General features: G+C 27.9%; 1 protein-coding gene across 1 annotated transcript in view; it reads left to right on the plus strand.

Moving 5' to 3' along the window:
- LOC110283350 (ATP synthase mitochondrial F1 complex assembly factor 1) overlaps nt 1-17,700 on the plus strand; it is a 31,204-nt gene extending 13,504 nt beyond the window's left edge. The window contains exons 5-9 of the mRNA XM_043045264.3: nt 521-568; nt 3,626-3,721; nt 12,837-12,903; nt 14,856-14,893; nt 17,518-17,700. Coding sequence (XP_042901198.1) covers nt 521-568; nt 3,626-3,721; nt 12,837-12,903; nt 14,856-14,893; nt 17,518-17,691 — 423 coding nt within the window. The 3' untranslated portion in view covers nt 17,692-17,700. The remainder of the gene's footprint in view (nt 1-520; nt 569-3,625; nt 3,722-12,836; nt 12,904-14,855; nt 14,894-17,517) is intronic.
- The last annotated feature ends 505 nt before the right edge of the window (nt 17,701-18,205 follow it).

Below are 18,205 nucleotides of genomic sequence, written 5' to 3' on the forward strand. Positions count from 1 at the left end.
TTTCTAAATTATTCTGCTAAACTGCTAAAAATGATCGGGTATTTAAGCTTTCATAATTTGGTCTGCCAAATATTCAGCAGAAGAGCCAAATATTTGTTACGTCCCTAAACTATCCTATCTGGTTATTTATGACAACCAGTGATTAATGCACTGCTACAAATTTAATCAAAGAAGCAGATGATGATTTCTAGTATCTTCTTTTCGCACCATTCTTCCCAACCATATGTGTGCTTTTTCTTGCTCTGAAATTGTTTGATATATTACATTACAGTGTCATACCTTCTAACTTTTACTTTTCCTGAGGATTATTTTTCTAAGTGGCAGTGAAGTGATACCCCCTACAGACAGGGATTAACCTAGCTAAAATTGCAATGCTTCATTGAATGTTAAAAAATGAATGCAAGTGATAAACATATATATAAATGCAATGAATGAATTTATGTATATTTTAGCACTTTAGAAAATAGCTCTCTTTTTCTCTTTTATCAGATATTCATACTAACATAGACATTTTTTTCAGGCAAAGTTGTTTGAAAAAATTTCTTCGAATTTGAAAAATTTTCCTATTGTAAGTTTAATATTTTTCTATCTATTTCTTTCTATTATTTTATTTTACTAGATTCAAAGCTAAAAATAAATAATAATTGAGAAAATTAAATTTATCTTAAAAAATAACAAATTTATTACCTTCATAAAACAAATCATTAGCTTTTCTTATTTTCAATAACATTAATAGAAATCTTACATTCAGCAACTTGCAATGCAAAACATAAATTTTTTTTTTGTACCAAAATATTTTTTTTTTCTTTCCTGAATTATGTCAATAGCTAATGTAATTATATAATTTTGTTTAAAAATCAGTTTATTAATATTTTAAAAACAGTGATTTATGTCAAAAAAGAGAAGGGACAGAATTTAATGGGTAGCATTATTAAAAAATCGTTGCTAAGGAAAAAAAATTACCCTCTTCTATCCTGATATCCACTTTTGCAGGCCAACCTGGGAAAATTAAGATTCAGGAGTTTCCTCAGCAAGAATTCAGGAGGGGTAAAATAAGTATGACATACGATATATTTAACACTTCTAAAGAAATATTTTAAATAAAAAATTCTATAAATATAGACGTTTTACAAAAAAAAGAGCATAAATTGTGAAAGAAATCTAATTTTTTATCAAATATGTTGTTGCAAAAAAAGTCTTAACTTAACCCCTTAACTGCCGCGGGCGTATATATACGTTTCGGCCAGACGATGCGTTAACTGCCACAGGTGTATATATACGCTTTCCCGAAGTACCATGCTTTGTATTGCGCTGCTATAAATAGAACTACAACCCCTACTTCAGAATGCAGTAAAATGGCCTTGAAAGTGTTTGCTTTGCGAATGTATTACTAATTTCGGATGAGGGGGAATGGAAAAAGGATGTTATGGAAAAGTGATATTGTATTAATCGCTTGGTTGTATTTATTTGAGTAAGGTCGAGTTTATTCTTTTTTCGCTTTCGTTTCCTGTATGTATTTGGTGCTTTTTATTATTTCCATCAACGTCTTCAAAGAAAAATGCATCGCGAAAATGTGCTGTTTGTTCAAGAAAAAAAATCCAAAAAAAATCCCGCTATCAGTGCGATGAATGTGATGTGTCCAACCATGTTTCAGGATTTATCATACAACAGCTAAGTTTTAACATGTTTTATATTGTATTTTTATTATTTAATTTAAATTTTGTATTTTCTTTCTTTCCTTTTTCTTGTCTTGTAAAACTAAACTGTTTTTAAATTGCAAAGCGTGCATCATTTTCCCCCAACAAAACACCGTGTAAGAAAGTGCACTTGAGCGAAAAACGGTGGCACTGGGGAGTGAATCACGTTAATTTCACTCGGCAGTTAAGGGGTTAAAATTGAAATATAATATTTACAATAAGCATTCATTAATTTTGTTCTTTTTTTTGTAATCAACTGTAAGAACTTCTAAAAGAAATAGTGGGAAAATACCTGTTCTTATTCCTAAAATAGGATTTTTTATTAACCCCTTAACTGCCACTGGCGTATATATACGTCGCGGCCAGACGATGCGTTAACTGCCGCAGGCGTATATATACGCTTTCCCGAAGTATGATGCTTTTCATTGCAATGCTATAAATAGAACAACCCCCCCTACTTCAGAATGCAGTAAAATGACCTTGAAAGTGTTTTCTTTGCAAATGTATTACTAATTTCAGAGGAGGGGGAATGGGAAAAGGATGTTATGGAAAAGTGATATCATATTATTCGTTTTCTTGTCTCTTTTTGAGTAAAGTCGGGTTCATTCTTTTTTCTCTTTTGTTTCGCGTGTGTATTTGGTGCTTTTTATTCTTTCCATCAACGTCTTCAAATGCATCGCGAAAATGTGCTGTTTGTTCATCAAAAAAATTCGTCATGAATCCCGCTATCAGTGCAATGAATGGGATGTTGGTTTATGTGTCCAACCATGTTTCAATATTTATCTTACAACATCTAAGTTTTAACATCTTTTATATTGTATTTTTATTATTTAATTTAAATTTTGTATTCTCTTTCTTTCCTTTTTCTTGTCTTGTAAAAGTAAACTGTTCTAAAATTGCAACGCGTGCATCTTCCCCCCCCCCCACACACACACACTAAATCACCACGTAAGAAAGTGCACTTGAGCGAAAAACGGTGGCACTGGGGAGTGAATCACGTTAATTTTACTCGGCAGCTAAAGGGTTACAAAAAAAACTGCCTTTTTGAAATATGGAAAAATCTTGGATATCATAATAAACAATGTACAAAAAAACTTTTAAAAACAAATAAATTAAAGAAACATTTTATCTTATTTATTTATTAAATTAGATATATTCAATTAATTATATTATAAATTTAATTAATTATATTATAAATGTATAAAAAATTTAATTAAATATAAAAATGATCTGATGCAGATAAAAAAAATTGTATTTTTTTAAAGGGAACAAAATGAAACTTTAAAAGCAGGTTATTATATGAAAAAAATGAAATATGATAAATGCTAGCCCTGAAATAATAGTATTTTTTGCTTTTCCCCATTTATTTGCCCCAAAATGCCATTCTTGCCTCCATGAGCCATTAACATGTTACAAGCACACTTGGAACAAAAAACATACATGCTACCTTTTCTTGAAGCAATAATGGAAAGAAATTCATTAGTATATAATTAATTAAAATTGGTTGCCTATTTTAATTATTAATTAATGTTTTAATTTTTTTTAAAGATTCCTGAAAGAAATATATAATCAATTACTGGTACTCTTCAGAAAAATAAAATGACAGATATTATTGAGATAAAATGAATTATTAAAAAATTACCTGTTGTGCATCATTTTCAAACATTTAAACAAATCTTAATTTAGTGTAAAACTTTACTTAAGGCAATGTTTTTCCTTTTTTGTTTTATGCTACATTTAAGTTAATATATCTTATAATATTTTTTTTAATGTACTAGTATATTTGTAAAAAAAATATTTCTAATTCATTGAAGTATTGTCAAGTTATTGTTTTGTTGCAAGGAGGTCTTTTAGAGTAATATGTATGTAAAAAAGTAATATTATTTTGAAAATTGAAATTTTCCTTTGAAATATAATTTGTTTTTCAGTTTTTATTTCCATTGCCTCGAACTGATGGCTATGAATTTATAATGTGTCAATTTCTGGATCAAAGTTGTTACTTTACATCTTTAATCAATTATCAAGTAAGTTATAGTGTTTTACCTTTTATGATAATAATTACTGTTTAGTTAGTGTGAATCATGTATGTAAAAGTCACTTCCTTAGTATTGCAATTTCATTTTAAAAATTATGCTGTCCTAAGAAACTTTTTTTTTTATTTCCAATGTGAATATAAATATAAATACCAAAACAACTTAAGTCATTTCCTCAATAGTGTTTTAGCTCTTAAATTCACTGTAAAGTAATGTATAGTTAAAAAAAATCTACCCTGAATGACTTTTGTTCAAATACTTTACATTCCAGGACTTAATCTTATATTTTAAGCGGGTGATCTCAAATTTGCTAATCAATTTGTGCAGACAATATTTTAAGTTATGAAATCAGACACAAAAACATATTTTCTGTGCATAAACATAGCTTTTTTTAAAAACTAATATGGATTTCTGATCCCCAAAGTATGGTCCCAATAGTTTGGTCAAATTAGTCCAAAGTTTTGACTCCTTATTGTCAACTTTTCTTTTTGCTGCATATTTCCCCATGTATTCACATATTTTGTATTTTATCATAGTTAGTAACTTAAGCAGATTTTGGTTGGTTAATCTTTTTTTTCTTTGGCCTAGGTAAAAACTCAAGTTTCATTGACTATATGTTTTAAATATGTGTGGTTAAAATCAAAAATAATTTACTTAAAATATTTTTGGAACTCAACATTACTTTTAATAGCATGAGTAAAATTTAATTCCCCTGTAGGAAAGAGTATTATACAGGGTGTTTAAAAATTTCCAGACCCATTTTGATGTTTAATAACTCATAAAATAATGAGGATATAAACAAACTTATGGCATTTATTGATGGAATAACTCGTACATTTTCCTTTTCAGGTTTGAATATCTTTACTTTTGTAAATATCGTCTGCTCGTGTGGTTAATTTCAGATAATTTCATTTTCCAGTCTAAATATCTGCACTTTTCTAAATATCGTCTGCTTATTAATTGCATTTTTCTTTCTTTTGTTTTTGGCAACCATTACAATGTTTTGTTTACTTTTGATGTGTTTGTTTTATGTAGTACTTTTCTATGTGATGTTTTATTCGAGCGGATATTAAGGAGAATGCATACACCACAAGAGAAAGCACAGATTTTATGGTGGTTCATAGAAACGAAATCGATAGTGCAAGCACAGAGAAATTGCAGAAGAATTTACCAAAAAGATCCTCCATCCAAAAGCAGCATCTTCCAGTGGAAAAAGAATTTTCTAGAAACTGGAAGTATCGCTGATAAGAAACGTTCTGGACGTCTCTGCATGAGTAATTTTGACATTGAGCGTGTCAGACACACATTTTTAGGCAATCCTAGAAGATCTGTGAGATCAGCGGCAAGAGAATTGGATATGCCAATTTTGACGGTGTACAAGGTTATTAAGAAACAATTAAGACTGCATACATACAAAGTTCAAATTGTTCAAGGTTTGGAACCGGATGATAGGCCTAGGAGGATGGCGTTCGCATCAGATATGGTAGGAAGGATAGAAGATGCTGCTGATTTTCTGAAGCGCGTAATGTTCTCCGACGAAACATCCTTTCATGTTTTTGGCATTGTTAATCGACATAATGTGCGCATATGGGGATCTGAAAACCCCCATGAATACCATGAGATACAAAGGGATTCCCCAAAGGTTAATGTGTGGTGTGGACTAATGCACGACTGAGTCATTGGGCCTTTCTTTTTTACAGAAAAGATGGACTCCTCAGTCGTATACTTAGACATGTTGGAAAACTTCGTATCGTAAACTTCCACAACTAGAAGAGCTTCAGCCACATGTCTTTTTGCAACAAGATGGTGCACCACCTCATTGGGGTATCATCTTTTGTAATTCTTTGAATGATCATTTTCCAGGAAGATGGATTGGGCGAGGAGGTCCAATTCCTTGGCCACCCAGATCACCTGATATAATGCCACTGGACTTTTTTCTTTGGGGATTTATAAAGGACAATGTTTACAGGTGGATCGTGTTGAACATTGATGACCTAAAAGCCAGAATTACAACCGCAATAGCCTATGTGGATGCCGACATGCTTGCCACTACCTGGCGTGAAATTTACTATCGACTTGATATTCTCCGTGCGACGATGGGGGCACACGTGGAAGTTCATTTACATGGGTCATAAAACTTTTTTAATCTATCTAACCATTTATGTTAGTAATTTTAATCTATCTTTATTATTTTATGAGTTATTAAACATCAAAATGGGTAAGGGACTTTATAAACACCTTGTATTTATAATAAAATAGATCTATCCCATGTATTTCATGAATAAGTGATATGCTAAAAATTATATGGTGGCTGCATCAAACTTGGAAAATCTAAGTTCCTTGTAGTTGCTTAAGTTTTGATAAATAAAAGTTAACTATTTGTATGAATACTGTTTCTTCACCAAATGCATTTAGAAAATTTGTTACTGAAATTTTTTAAAAAAGAAAAATTTTAGAGAAAATGCAGGAAAAGCAATTTTGTATGTAAGTAATAATTTAATTACTATATATACGGGTAGTTTTGTTAAGGCAACTATATTTGTAAGAATTTTTGCCAAAAAAAATTCTTAGTTAACTGAATAAACTTTATCATTTTTTAGTAAAAATTCTTTAAAATACCATCAATTTACTTAGGATTTAAGGGAATGGTTTTTTTTTTCTGAATTTCTGTCGATTTGAATTTAAATTCTCAGGGTTCCACTTTTATTTAAACATAATTTTATCATGAAAAAGTTGAAATATCAACTCAGCAATACTTTTCTTGCATTAAAATTCTCTTCAATATTACCCTGTTTAACTAGAATGCCATTTCAAACTCTTCCATGTGGAGAGATGAATGGAGAAATCTTTGACCTCTTTGGAGATTATGGCACTATGCAGTTTAGGAAAGGCAAAAATCTGGCGGATGTGGAAGAAAGGATTCGAATATTTGCTTCTGTTCATAAAGTAGAATTTTTTTTTTAATTTTCTTCTAGTCCGTGGGCTGAATTAATTAATTGTTCAAGTTAGTCCCGATGCTTAAGGGGTATTTTTTCTTTTAACAAAATTATTCATTAGTATTTTTAACTTTATAAAATTCTCCAAAAAATTATTGGTTATAATTTAATTCGAGATTTTATCTTGCACCCTTTTTCTGAAAACTTGTGTTCTCTCATGAATTATTTTTCTCAGCAAAGCCAACTAATCGCTATTAGCAAATTGTTGCATTGATGCTGATTTTCTGGATTTCATGATAGCTTTTATTTTGATATTTCCAAAACTGTTTCTCCTTTTACCCTATAAAGCTGGCAAAAACCAAGGAATGTATGGAAAACATGTTAAATGAGAAATTTTTTTATTTATTTATATTTGTTTGTTAAAAAGAAGGAAAGCAAAACTTGGTTTTTCTGTTCAGCACTGTACATGAACAGGTTTCAAGTTGGGCAACCAGATGGATACACTAGGAATTCTTAATATTTTCTAATTGAAAAAAAAAGAATAAAATTTAAAGAATTTTTTCTAGTTTTTTTTCTTATAGAATATGCAACAAGAAATTTGACAATGTTTCCTTTACGAATACTGAATATCTCTAAAAATAATAATGCTTATTCGAAACGAACAACATTACTTAAATGTTTCACTTATGATATTGGTTCAAAGAAAATTATTTCAATGAATTTTATAAAGAGCACTGTTAGATAAAATACAGTATAAAATGGCTCTATATTGAAATGTAAATAAATATAAAAATTTAATTGGTTTCTAATCACCTGAAATTATTTTCTTTTGCTTAATAAAAATATATTAATACAGTACTTATCCAAGGTTGTTTTGGGTGGTTGCTATTTGGTACATTTTGTGCAAAAACTATTTAACACTTAAACAATTTTTTTATTCATTAAAAACGTTATTTCTGCAAGCTTAACATATTGTGTCCTCCCCATCTATTCAAGATGATATATTAAAAAAATAACATTTAAATGAAATACTACACTATTATATTGACTAATACACTAATATTGACACTTTTCTTGTACCTATACTGCACTTTAACAGAGAAAAAAACATGCTGACCTAAAAATTTTAAGATTTTTACTGGAAAAATTAGGGAAAATCGAAACCTCATTTGAGTAGCCCATAGGGAAGGGGAGGAATGCCCACTCCTTCTATAAATAAGAAGGAGTGGGCATTCCTCCCCTTCCCTATTGGCGCGAGTGAAGCAACTGTCAAGGAGTGGCGGCCATGTTGGTATAACCAGAAACTTTGCGGAGCCGCTCAGGTTTCAAATGGAAGAATCAGGTTGTTCTTGATCTTTTCTCTTATGATTGGAAAATTTTCGAAAACGAGATTAAAATAGTTTTGTTGTTAATACATAACACCTTTTTTCATTCAATTTCTCAGCATTAGTTTCTTTTCTTCTTCCCAAAAAATAAAGTTTTAAGATAGCTCTATTTTACAACTGAATTAAAAAAAGAACTTGACAGCAGTTTTCAGGAACTTAGGTTCTTTTATATTTTATCTAGGTATTAAAAATAATATATTACTGTTATTTAAGGGCAGCTTTCCAAATAAAAATTTATTCAAAGAATATCACTTTAAAACCACACTATTTCGAATACAAACAAAATAATATGAAATGCATTTTTCTTTAAAGTTAGAATATTTAAAGGGGAAAATATTGGTTTGTGCTAAAAGAATAGCAATAATCAACATTAAGCCATTTGAATAAACACTTGGGTAATAAATCTAGTCCATAACCTACTGTTTATTACTAAGCAGAGAAGTCTAATTTCTTTTTCTTTTTTGCAAAGCACTTGATCATATGAAGTGTACAAAACTGTAATTTACAAATTGCAACATAAAAAAACTGTATATTTATTTTTAAAGGTAAATACCCAAAATATTTATATAGGAATATTTATTTTCCAATTGAGGTTTAAACTCTACTCATGAAATGCTCTATCTCATTCACAAAATACATGATGTGGTGAGCAAATAAATGCTTTATAATAAATGCCCAGGCATTATTATCTATAATGAATGCTCTATAATAAATTAAAGCTTTGTCACAGCAATTGAGACGTTAGTAGAGGAAGGTGGTGGCTCAGATGAAACAAATTTTAAGGCTTTTAAGGAACTTTAAAAGATAAAATTAATACTTAAGCCTTTTCAAGGCACATAGAAATCCTGCAAAATACAAGATTCAAATGTCAGCACTTTGAAAATACAATGAGTAAATATATAATTACTTGCTGCTTTTTAGGAAAGAGAGATATGTTAAAGAAATTATGTTAAAAAAGACAACCAAAAATTTAAATGACTTTTAATAAATATATTAATTTAAATTACATAAAATAGTTGAAAGAAACACACTGTATCTTCTAGAACATTTTAGTAAACACAAAAGAGAAAACAGGATAGCCATGTATCAAATTTATTGTTCACTGAAGTTAACAAGATGTTTAAAGAACTGGCGCCTTCACTCGTTGTTTAAAGATAAATTTTTACAATAATAATTTAAACGAACTTTAAAGTATAAATGCACAATTGAACGAATAAGATGCACAAGATGATTGGCAGTAGGTTCGGTATCAAACTGATGTTCACTTAAAATTGAAAAATAATTACGAGAACAAACTTTTTCAAGAACACTAGGAGCATTTTTCATAATCAATATTTTGGAGTTTTTACAATTGGTTTGAAGGATCTCTTGTCTGAACGCAATCTCACATTTCTTTGCAAATATGAAATACATCATTTGATGGATAAAGTAGTCCACTTTCTGATTTATGCATTGATCCAGGAAACTCGTCTTGTTTCATCTTTTGGAGAACTAAATAGGAAAACAAAGAATAAAATATCTATTGCTATCAGTGTAAAAACAATTAAGAAAGATCTAAACTCCAGGTTAACCCATTGTTTTACAAAATATCTTGTACTCATTTTTTAAAAGTCAGTTTTTTTATATTTGAATATACTTTAAGAAATCACCAGTTTTTGATCAAGAAATAATTATTTCACAAAAACAATATTTTTTTTTATATACAATATTTTTAATATGAAGATATTGCATATGCAGCAGATTATTAACTTGAAATATCTTTTGTAAATATCCATTTTTTGAAAACATTCATAATATTTCATAGATGATTTGCTGTTTTGAGTGTATTTATTTTGTAACAGATTAAACAAAATATGAAGAAAATTGCAGATGTAAAATATTTTTTTCTTCTAAATCTGCTTTGACATTTGAAATTAAAATTCTATGAACAGATAGCTTAAATGCTGAAAAACTATTTAACAAAAGAAAATATTATTTGAAAAATAATTTTTGAACAGTTACTTTTTCAATCACAATTTTCCTTTTTATTTGGTGAGAAGATAACTTGTATATACTCTTAAATAACTTATATATACTCATGTTTTGAAAAAAATTCTTTAATATTTGTAAAATATGTTGAAAGCATTTTCTTAATATGAAATTTTGAATGTTGTTAACAATTTAAATTGCTCCATGCACATCATTTTCTCAGATGCAAATTTGAAAACCTTATTGAATGTTAGATAGAGCATATATTAATAGAATTTTGCATGAAACAATTCAAAAGCTATTATTAATTTTGCAATTTTTTTTTTTTTTCAATATAAGAATGATATTACCGCATTTCTATTACTATTTCTGAGCAACAGGTTAAAGATTGAGAATTTTCGTCTTTTGTCGAAAGAAAAATACTAAAACTTTCATGTTATACAGTATTTATTCAAAGAAAAAACGAAAACACTTGTCATTAAAAGTTAATAGTAAGCAACGAAAATTTAAGATAAATGAACCCTTAATGTTGTTAAATATACATGATTTTGCAAAGTCTCAAATTGAACAAACAAGATCGTAGTTTACAAAACAAAATCTTACCTGTGAAAAATGACGCCAGGAATTTTCTTAGATGTCCTATTTGTGCAATTAACCGCAACACAGGAACCCATTACGTACTGGGTTTTTTTTTTTAACAATAGACTAATTGCTAAAATGAAATCTATTAATCAGTTTGAAGAATGTTAAAATACATACAGCTCTAGTTCAACGAAGTTCGATTTGTTTTGGTTGTACCAATATGGAGCCGCAGTTGCAGTTAAGGCTTCACGAATTTACGAACATGCCGTCTCCTCCTATTTCTTACTCTATGGAGTGGCCACCCTGATTCTTCATTTTCTTAATCCCTTTACGATCAGTTAGTTTTCTTGAAAACGGTCATAAAAGTGCCTATTTTTTTATCCCTGAAAATCATATAAAAATATGTGTGTGAACAATATATATATTCATTTTTGATTTGTTTTTAGCTTGAAAGTTTAAAAAATTAAATTTTTAGGAAAAGCCAACATTCAAGGTTACTATGACTTAATGTTAATTTTCCAGCAAGCAAGGAAAATTTTAAAAATATGTGTTTTAAACATTAAAAAAGAATTTTATTAAGCTTATGTATAATATATAAATAAAGATTAGAAATTTTTTCTTGTGTGATAAATTTCAAAGCAGGAGATACAGAAACCAATGTCACAATCTGGACAGTAGTACCAAGTTTCCTTTCTACATCTCTTATTGTTTTCATCTCTTCTGAAATATCCTGGTATCAAAAATATACTGGTACTGCCATCTGGGGTGTAAAATGAGAAATAAAATGTTTTCCGGGCAAAAGAAATGAATTTGTTTTATTCTTATTGGTGCATTACTATTGAACACTCCAACCCGGAAATATCACAGGAGAGAGAAATTGAGGGCGAAACCTCACCCCTTCATTTTCACAGAAGCAAGAAGGAAGGGTTTAAAACACAAAATTCACATTCATATTTAGAAGCTTTTATTTATTCTTAATACTTCTGTTTAGGCTTTGTATAATGATCCAAAAGGATAGGTATATTTTTTCATACATGCAACTCATCCAGTTATTCCAAAAGATTTCATTTTTGTATTTAATCTGGTAGCAAAACATTTGCCTCTATGCTTGATTCCTCTTTTAATATTTTTAACTACCATCACATTTAAATAGTTTAAATATACATAAATAAGGCCAGCTTATTATTTGTGTTTTCAGTGATGGTGAAAAGTGAAGGAAGTATTTGTAAACAATATCACTTTAATAATTATTTCAGTGCTACAAGGAAAGAGTTTTTTTGAAGAGCATAAAAGTTGGCAGGTATGCTTTCTGCTACTTAAGCTACTGTGGAAAAAAAATGTGAATGAAGCACAAAGTACAGTTCTTCTGTACATTATTTGTTCTTTATTTACAGTATCTTTTGTTTTAGCCTTTTTTCATTGAGTTTTAAAATATTATTTGTATGTATGTTACAATTTCACTACAATTTACAAATTTAAAATCCTTTTGGGGTCCCTTTTCCAAAAAACTTTGGCCCATTTTTTAACTAAGAAAATTGTGAAAATCTGTTTTGAACCCTGTTAATTCATATTCGAATTATGTTTCAATCTTATATTCATGCCCAAAAAAAAACTTTTTTTTTTTTTATTTGGTCCTATCTAAGAATGTATTAATGATGGTTCCTGTCAAGATGACACATGCAGTATTATTCTTAAAGATAAGATCTCTATGCATATCATTATTATAAATTTTAAGTATTTTTATTTTTAAAATAATATGCCTGATGATTTCCATTCATTTATACTTTTAGATGAAAACATTGAAAGTTCATAACATGAGACTAAAATGAAATATGTCAATTTCTCATTAATGAAAACTATTAAAATTTATCATTTTCCAAATGCAAAGCTTTACCTTGGTCAATAAATTTGTATCCTTCTACATAAATTTTTTTCCTGCTCAAGTTTCATATGTTTTGCAATCAAGCCACATTCATCCCGTTTTTAAATTCTGTTTCATACATGAGAATTTTGTATTCACATTTATTTTTTCAATAAAATCCCTGTAGATATAATCCCTGTGAGAATGCCCCATTAAATTATGACTTTCTCCTTTAAAAAAGTGAATAAAGTATTTCCTGAATTTTTTATTATTTTTATGTCTACATTTCATGAAAATTGTGATTATGAAAAGGTTATTTTGTCAAAAGATGAATGAATTTATGAATTTATTTGACATCAAAAATTATTTTACAGACTTTCAAAGAAAATGCTCCTATATGCCTTACAGTTACTTATTTTACTGAGCTAATGAATGAAAAAGGTAACTATTTTATATTTACATTTTAAAGTAAATGTTATGGTTGCAAGTCTTCCATCTACTAATCAGATTTCCATATTTTGAATGTATTCAAAAACAGGAACAGTACAAAAGCTAAATTTGTTTTAAAAAAAGAAAAAAACCTTAACATTATTCTTTTTCTTTGAGTTAACAAAAATTAAATGTGTAGTTAATTAAATTTATAAAATTAATTAAATATATAGTTTCAATTTGGCCAATTAAAAATAGATAAAATTATTCCTGTACTGTATGTTGCATTAACTGTGGCATATGTAGTAGGAGCATTTGAATCTAGTGACAAAATTATTTTATTTTTTTTCAAAAATTAAAAAATATGAAAAGGTTTGAATTTCACATTTGATTTATCTCTTTTTAATCCGCTCAATTTGCAGAGATTACCCCTTAAATCTTAGTGATTTTTCAGTAGCTTGGTGTTGTTAATACGAAATTTCACATGCTGTTAAAAATCATATTATACGGTTTTATGATACTTAAATTTTCGATTTGAGTAAACATTTTTTAACTTTTCCAACCAATCGAACGATTTTTACCTTTTTTAATTTAAATACAAGCATTGCTTCAATGGTTTATTCCACAATTTTTACTTCTTATTTTCATGTGGTTTTAAATATCCTAATACATTGAATATGATGTTACAACTGACGAGTTTTGAATCACTCATTTGACTTTTCACATAATCGCTTTTTGATGTGCTTTATTGTGTCTATTTCATTTCAAATTTAAATTATTGTTATCAGTTATTTCTATGCTCTTTCATATGATTTTAAAAATCTCAGTATTTTCGCTATGATATTAAAGCATGCAAATTTGTTATTGCTTTCTATTTCCTCATAGTTTTGAAAGTTATTTTAATACATTTTTAAAATATGTGAGTCTTGAATCATGCTTTTCAATAATTACTTTTTGATAAGCTTTATTCTTGCTGATTTTATCGGACATTACAGGGGATTCTTTGACGTTAATTTTTGCAGCTATTGCTATGTTTTTTAACATAATTTTAAAGATCGCTCAATTTTACCTAGGATATTATTACGACATAAGTTTTTTATCAATTTTTAACTATCACTCTTCCACATGATTTTTATGCCAATTTCATTGTTAATTCAAGTTATTATTTCATTCTTTTTTGGGGAGATAGTGCCTTGAATTTCATGTTGTATTTAAAATCCCAATGTATTTATACAATATTATTTCAGCTCGCAAAATCAAAAAAATAGAGGAGTTTCTAAATTTTTAACTACTCACTGTTTGTAATTTTGTTAAGAAATTTTTGTGGCTTAAAATGTGTCTATTTTTATTAAGAAAAAAGAAAATGAAAGTGTTAAAAATAAATGGTGTTAGGAATAGTTTGGCAAATGTGATTCTCATGATGTAAAATTTTATTCTTGGTGTTAAAAGACCACCAAAGCGAAATTTACTTATGCAACCAAAAGCTAAAGTTTGAAATAACCATATTGAAAATCTTGTTCGAGCAAAAATTAAATTCACTTTAGAATTTTACTATAAATACTATATTAATTCTATATTTCTTTGCATGTAGCTAAGATGCTGGCACAAATGCATCTAAATTTTTGTTATTTTTAACCATAAAACAAATTATACTTTTTGTTAATATTAAATTTTTGATGAATTCATGTAGACTAAAACTTATGGAATCATTAAAAATTTTTGAAATTCATGTATAAAAGAAATTCGAATTTAAGATATTTCTTTCCTGAGATAATCTATTATTGATTGTTCTGCATGAAATTACTCATCACATTTTTATTCAAATTTGTTGTTCCATTTTTTAAATATTAGTTTGTGTAAATTAATGAAAAGCACAGAAATTTAAAAGAATAATTAAAGCAATTGTACTAAAATAAAATATGGTATGAAAGTTTTATGAAAAGTATCATAAAATTTCATTGCAGATATTGTCTTGATGAGAGGAGAATATGATAATTCCATTGTAAGTAACCTTGTTTTATATTGATTCATTTTAAAAGCTCTTTTGTTAATCATTGATATTATTTATTAACACTCTTATTTTTGGTTCTGCAATATATTCCTTTGCATTTTTAATAAGTGTCAGTTTAAGAGTTGACTTCTACAGTCAATTCTTTAAATCCACACAGCTTATGATCAAGGGTTTTACAGATTTTTATCATTTACCTTTTCAATGTGCATTGTATATTTTATAATTTTATACCTAAATGCTGAGAGATTAAAAAATTACGTTTAATTTATAATTCATTATAAAATATGAAACACTTTTTTTTATCTACTACATTTCTCTTTTTAAAAATATAGAGCACATAGTTAAATTGGGTAATTGTTAACCTTGATGAGTAAGTAATAAGTAATTCACACTTCAGTATTTGTTACTTATAGAAATTGTTCAGTTTGATTTGTAAATCGCATTGATAGGAATCACTATTTGTGATTTACGATTTGAGTACTTAAGAATTTTGATGTACCATTCATTTACTGCTGGCATATGAATCACTATGATTGATTCATTATTTTTTACTGTATGTTTTTTACTTTATGTTAGGTTTAAAATTTTGCAGGATAATGTTTTCATTGAAATGGATTTAGAACACAGTATGGGAGTAAAACACATAAACTTTAATAAGATTCTTACTTAATTACGAACTAAGCTTCTAATTCTTGTTAATTTACATAAACAAAAAATAAAATTCTTCCATTAAGGCAGTTTTCAAAAGACTTTTACATCCTATAAAATATAACACTGTTTTTCAAAGCTCCAATTATTTTACAACTATTTTGAATATGTAATACAGTGCAGAACCCGTTATCCGGAAATCAGAAAACCAAAAAAACGGAACGTAATTCAATAAATTTTCCCACCATTTTTTTTAAAAACAATTTTTTCCTCATAAGATTTTAGTATTTTTCTTTCATTTTTGAAAGATGTTTACCCTCATTTTGGAAATAATCATTAGTGTATTACTTCATCGTTTTTTCTTTTTAAAATTATTTCCAAATATTTTTTTTTAGTTGGGTTTAACAATAAAAAAAACGACTTTTCGTAGCGATTCAGAAAGCCAGAAAAATCAGTTATCCGGAATAGCGATGGCCCCGATCATTCCGGATAATCGGTTCCCTACTGTAGTTATTTTTATAAGGTTACTCTGGCATTTTAACCTTCCATTAGAAGTATGGCGTAGCATGTTAACTAGCTATTTGTAATTGTGCCCATTCATTCCGACAACAATTAACCATCATGCTTAAGAATCCTGAATTTTTTTCCTGCCTTCTCCAAAGCATTTTTTTTCCATCTTCAGGTTCCCTAAAGAGAGTCAAGAATTGCTTCCTTTCATTAGATTTGGAAAGATTTAAATCATGTTCGTTTTCTATGTATCAATGAGGGTGTGAAATAGACTTCCTGAATTTCTGCAGGAAAGGAACATGGTTAATTTTATAATAAAATTAATAGTAAATGTGACAACAATAAATTATTAATTTTTTCTGCCATTTACGTAGCAGTGGGTAAAAATGCCATGCTGTTTCTATGGTGGCATTGGTTCTGTTAAGAGTTAAGTGATAAAAAAGCAATTTTTTATGTTCTATAATTATATGTAAACTTAACTTATAAAGTATATCTTAAGAGTTCAATAACATTTTCAAGCTACATAAATAATTTCATTTCATAAGAACTGTTAATTTTCATAAATGAAGTAGTTTGATTTAATTATAATTTAAATCACTGTAATTAGCCTAGGTATTCAAAAAATGCAAAGTTAGTGCATTTCAAAAGTTAAACGCTTGTGATGGAAATATTATCAATAAAAGCAATTATTATAATTTCATATAAATTAAAAAGTATTAATAAGGTTTTAGGAGTCCCAATGTTTTATGTAGAACAAATATTTCTCTTTTCCATCATAATTAAAGGCATATTCATATGCTCTTAAATCAAGTTTAATGCGTTTTAATTTATGTATCTAATTAAATTATCTTCAATTATTTTGAAGTCTTATTCTAAGGACAATAATTTTCAATTATTTTACTATTAAAGTAAAACCTATCGAACCAGTACAATAAATTTTGAAAAAACTGAACTTGGAAAAAAGCGGATTTGTTGAAATAGGCTTCCCAAAAAACCTGTCTGGTTTTGAGAAACGCCTGATGCCACTTTGGCGATTCCTGGTAATAAATACAATTATATCAGTTACTTACATTATAATAATTTTTTTTAAAAAAGGAAAAGAAAGGTATATAATAGATACTGTTACTGTGGGTATATGTATATTTGATGATAACCAATTATTATACTATTTTTAAGGTAATTAATTTTACAAAAAAAATGTCTTTAATTGTTTCAAGAAAAGCCCTTAAAAGTCCATAATTTTTACTTTGATAAAAGAGTGGGAATCCTGAATAATTATGAAATGAATTTTATACTTTATTAAAAATAATTTATGAACCTAGAAAACTAGGCAAGAATAGACAATTTTTTTTTTTTTAAATACCTTGTATCCTGAACAAATGTTTTGTGAATGAAATGAAAAGTTTTTGTGGAAAAAAAAACTATATTTTTTAACTGCTTTACTATGTTTTGTATTCTAGCAAACACATGAAGCTCAGTGCTTAGTGAATCAGTTGCAGCTATATTATGGTAGTCAAGATGAAAAAATCTGTACTTTATTATCTAAGTTCAATAATCAGCCAGATACATTTAATCATATAGATTTGATATCTGCTTTTGAATCTACTTTTCAGACTGGTTTAATAAATTCTTGATGAATTGTTTGAGTGTATTTTTATGTCTTTTAGTAATCAGTAGCTCCATTTTCATATTTAAATTGAATCATGAAGCATTAGTTTATCCCGATCCTAAGATTACAAACACAAAAATGTTTTTAATTTTATAAAATAAAGTAGTGAAAATGATGGCCTATGCCTGAAAATAAGCATATCTCTAAAAAAATCCGTTAAGTATAGAGAGCAATGATGATCAATATGTTAATATAGTGTATTCACTTTAGCTTGATTGATAATAACATAGAATTAAATCGTAAATTATGTTTTGAAATAAAGTTTGTTGTTTCATCTTATTTTATCTTACTATCTTATTGCGGAAGAAATACGTATTCAGTAAGCACTTTTTTAGAGGTAAAGAAATATAACTGAATTCATTTAGCAACTATTAAGCAGTTAGAAAAAATAAAGTATCACCCTTATAACTTTTGAACTGTTGGTCAGATTTTCGATCTGTTAAATGCTATGGTAGCTCAAAGAATCCTCTTAAATTATG

The sequence above is a fragment of the Parasteatoda tepidariorum genome, chromosome 12 (assembly GCF_982258835.1).
Source record: "Parasteatoda tepidariorum strain Cologne lab strain chromosome 12, Ptep-v5.0, whole genome shotgun sequence".
NCBI lineage: Eukaryota > Metazoa > Arthropoda > Arachnida > Araneae > Theridiidae > Parasteatoda > Parasteatoda tepidariorum.